At 59.9% G+C, this 3388-nt stretch overlaps 1 protein-coding gene across 1 annotated transcript in view; it reads right to left on the bottom strand.

Moving 5' to 3' along the window:
* Nucleotides 1–1096: 1096 nt before the first annotated feature.
* Nucleotides 1097–3388, bottom strand: part of MAFG (MAF bZIP transcription factor G) — a 3905-nt gene continuing 1613 nt past the window's right edge. Inside the window, exon 3 of the mRNA XM_023729197.1 lies at nt 1097–2688. Within this exon, the coding sequence (XP_023584965.1) occupies nt 1928–2688 (761 nt within the window). The 3' untranslated portion in view covers nt 1097–1927. The remainder of the gene's footprint in view (nt 2689–3388) is intronic.

Here is a 3388-nt window from a genome sequence, read left to right as displayed (position 1 = left end):
AAGCACCTGACAGTCTCTTTAAAAGGTGTTTATTGATCATATACAAAATAAAGAAAACCTTATATATCACAAACATACACTATGTACAGCAATAAATACCCGGGGGGCCCGGCCCAGCGCCGCCCCTCCTGGACAATAATTTAGCAATAAATACTGCGCAGGGCGGGTGGGGCCCAGAGGCCGGTCGCTGCCCAGAGCGGCGCCCCTACCCCAGTGCCCGGCCCGGCCCGACCCGCTCTGACCCCCACCGTCCCGGCCGCAGCCCTGGGCAGGGTCTGATCAACTACGCTCCGACCCCTCTCGGCGCCACAAGGGCGGCAGAGCCGGACACCGGGCAGCCCTTGTCCTGTTGCCCTAAGTTGCCAGGAGGAGCTTTCTGTACCCACTCCCGTTTGGTTAAAGGCTTCGGGACTAAGCGGGGTGAGGGATGGGGAGGGTGCAGGGAAGGGACAGGAGGTGGTTAAGGGGGCCAAAGCCCAACTGGGGTCACCCGGAACGGGGAGATATCACAGTCCACCGGGCTCAGATCCACCGGACACCTAGAGTGTTGAGGCTGCTGCTCCAGGGGATGGATGGAAGTTTGTGCGATTGGCACACAGGTGTGGCACCTGCCCAGGACACACACACACACACACACAGCGGGACAGGCTATCGGCATTTCCGCCGGCACACCCCCGCCTGAGCGGGGCACCAAGCATGTCCTCCTCTCTCCCCAGCTGCTCCAAAACCACTGACAGCCAGCAGGAAGGGAAAAAGCGACAAAAAGAATTATTCAGTGGCTTCTGGGGGGAAAATCGTTAATGTGTTGGTTTCTTTCACCAAACCACAGCCTAAAAAAATAACTCACAAGATCCCAGAGAGGAAACAGCGCTGCAGGCTGTGGCTCGGCTTCCCAGCTGTGGGCAGGGAGCTACGACCAAGAGGCCACTCCAGAGAGGGAGGCAGCAAGGAGAAGACAGGGCCTGACCAGGTATCCCAGAGCCGGCTGTGGCCAGTCAGAGCCGCCACCAGACAGTCAGGCCAGAGCAGAAAAGCCTCTAGCTTCCGGGGAGGGGAGGTGCCCAGCAGACACACCCGTGTCACATGCCAGTGCCACACAGAGCCACTACAGAGCAGCAGCTGGGGATAGGGAGGCCCCCTGAGGCCAGACACTTCGAGCAGAGCTGACCTGTTACTGCGGGGTTGTTTTCTGAAACCCGAGCGTCCATGTTGGGATGAGAGAGAAGCTGGGGCAAGGTCAGGGTCAGAGGGAGACACGCATCATGGTTTACGTAGCGGACAAGTTTGGGAGACTTGGCCTCGGCCCAAGCCTCGACTCGCTGTGTCAGAAAGGTTCAGCGGAGAAAGGAGGAAACAGAACACAACACTCTCACGGCAGGAAAACGGAATCAACAAGGGTCAGAAGGACACAAAACAGTCACAGGTGCGCACGGATCTAGCGCCAAGAAACCAAGGGGAAGGGGCAGAGGGGTGGGGCAGCCCCTCAGGGCTGGCTTGGCGGGACGGGAAGGCTCCCCCAGACCTGGGAACAGTGGCTCCAAGACCAAACACCGTGAACGGAAGCATGGCCTTCTTGCAATGTCACTCACTCCAGATCAGCTTCTTCCTCAGGATGAGCCAAGGACCTGTACCTGCTGCCACAGTGCCCACCCTCAAGCCCTTCCTCGCCTCACCCGCTTCCTGCCTCTGCTCTCCAAGCCGGCCATCTGAGGCCTGCAGAGGTGCTTAGAGACGGACGACAGCTCCCCTCGCCAGGGACAAAAGCGAGAAGAGAGCGAGGAAGTGGAGGGTCTGTCCTCCTCGCTCCACTGTGGGTCACGACCTCTCTTTCAGGCTCCTCATGATACCATTCACACTCACTGCTACACCACCGCCCTCGCAACGTAGCCCGGATCCCAGTGGGACAAAGCCCGGCGGCAGGAAGGGCTTAAGCCACGGAGGGACTTGGAGTCACAGAGCTGTGTGTGGGCCAGCCAAGTGAAGCTGGGAGCACCCGAGCACACGCCTGCCACGACCGCACACACGTGTGGCCACACTCACCCACAAGACACTGCCCCCCCAAAGCCGTCCCAGCCCACCTGCCTTGCTTCTCACCTCCTTGGCAACCCTCACCTCTGTTCTCTGGGGCCCTGGAGACACTGGCCAGTGACACCAGAAAAGACCAAGCCCCTGTGGCCAGAGACAGAGCTGCAGCATCTCGGGCCGTGCCGTGAGCTGCCCCGACACACCCTACGTGGAGCTGTCTGAGCCAAGGCTGGAGGATCGGCTGCCTGCCCAGTGGCCAACATGGGGTGGTGGGCCCGGCTATGAGGGAAGTGCCTCTGAAAGCTGAGCAGCCAGTCCCTGGAAGACACAGATTCCAAAGGGAAGCGGAAGAAGGGCCCGGAGCTGAGAGCTGCCGGCCCGTGCACGGAGAGGGGCGGCAGGCCCAGCGTTGAGGTCGTAGCCCTTGCTGGCACTGGTGGAGACCCCCCAGGCCCTTGGGGCAAGGAAGGGATATGGAAGAAGCCCTACTCCTGGGGAAGCACCACCCCAGCCCTGAAACACTTCTGGAACAAGTGGGCAGTGGGGTCATAGCCCCCAGTGTGGGCCCAGCAGCTCTCTGGCAGAGGCCATGCAAGAAGCCCAGGAGCAAAGCCGACGCCAGGCCTGTGCTGCTGACGGGGAGCAATGAGGAAGACAGCTCGGGCAGCTGGGCCATGCCCCACAGGCACCACAGTGACTCCTGGGTCCCTGCCAGGCTGCTGCCCAGGGCCAGAGGCAGTGGACGTGGAGGCAGCAGTGGCGGCAGCACGGGAGGCCACGGGGAGGCCCCCAGTTCCACCTGCCCTATCACTGGCCCCGCCCAGGTCCCAGAGACACACACAAGCTCTCACGCATGAAGCCGAGGGTCAAGGGCGGGGCACAGAGCCCAGCGCCCGCATCCAACATACACCCAGAGCAGAGGTGGGCCACCAAGGCTCACAGGGCGGCACGGGGAGGAGGGGAGGCTGTGCCGCCCGGCGCCCTGGCCCGGCAAGCCAGCAGGAGCACGAACACAACCAAATCCCAAAAACAAACACAGGGGAGCGGACACAAGAACCGACACCCACAGGTCAAAGGTCACCAGAAGCACCAGCACGTTACGGCTGCACAAGACCTCACCAGGCACGACAAACCACGGCGCCGCCAAGAGACGGAAGCAGAAGGGGCAAAGGCGTAAGTCACTTTCGGTACAATTGCAAAAGAGATATCAAAGGGACGTGAGGACAAACCTGGGGGGTTTGCGGCTTGTTTTTTTTTTTTTTTTTTTTTTTTTTTAAACTAAGTTTTATAAATAACGTCTGATAACTCTGTGTATATAAAAACTAAACTCCAACAGCCACAAAGAGTTGTCCATAAGTTTACA

The sequence above is a fragment of the Trichechus manatus genome, unplaced genomic scaffold, assembly GCF_000243295.1.
Source record: "Trichechus manatus latirostris isolate Lorelei unplaced genomic scaffold, TriManLat1.0 scaffold00028, whole genome shotgun sequence".
Classification (NCBI taxonomy): Eukaryota; Metazoa; Chordata; class Mammalia; order Sirenia; family Trichechidae; genus Trichechus; species Trichechus manatus.
The sequence above is the reverse complement of the archived record's forward strand: the minus strand, read 5'-3'. Positions and strand labels throughout refer to the sequence as shown.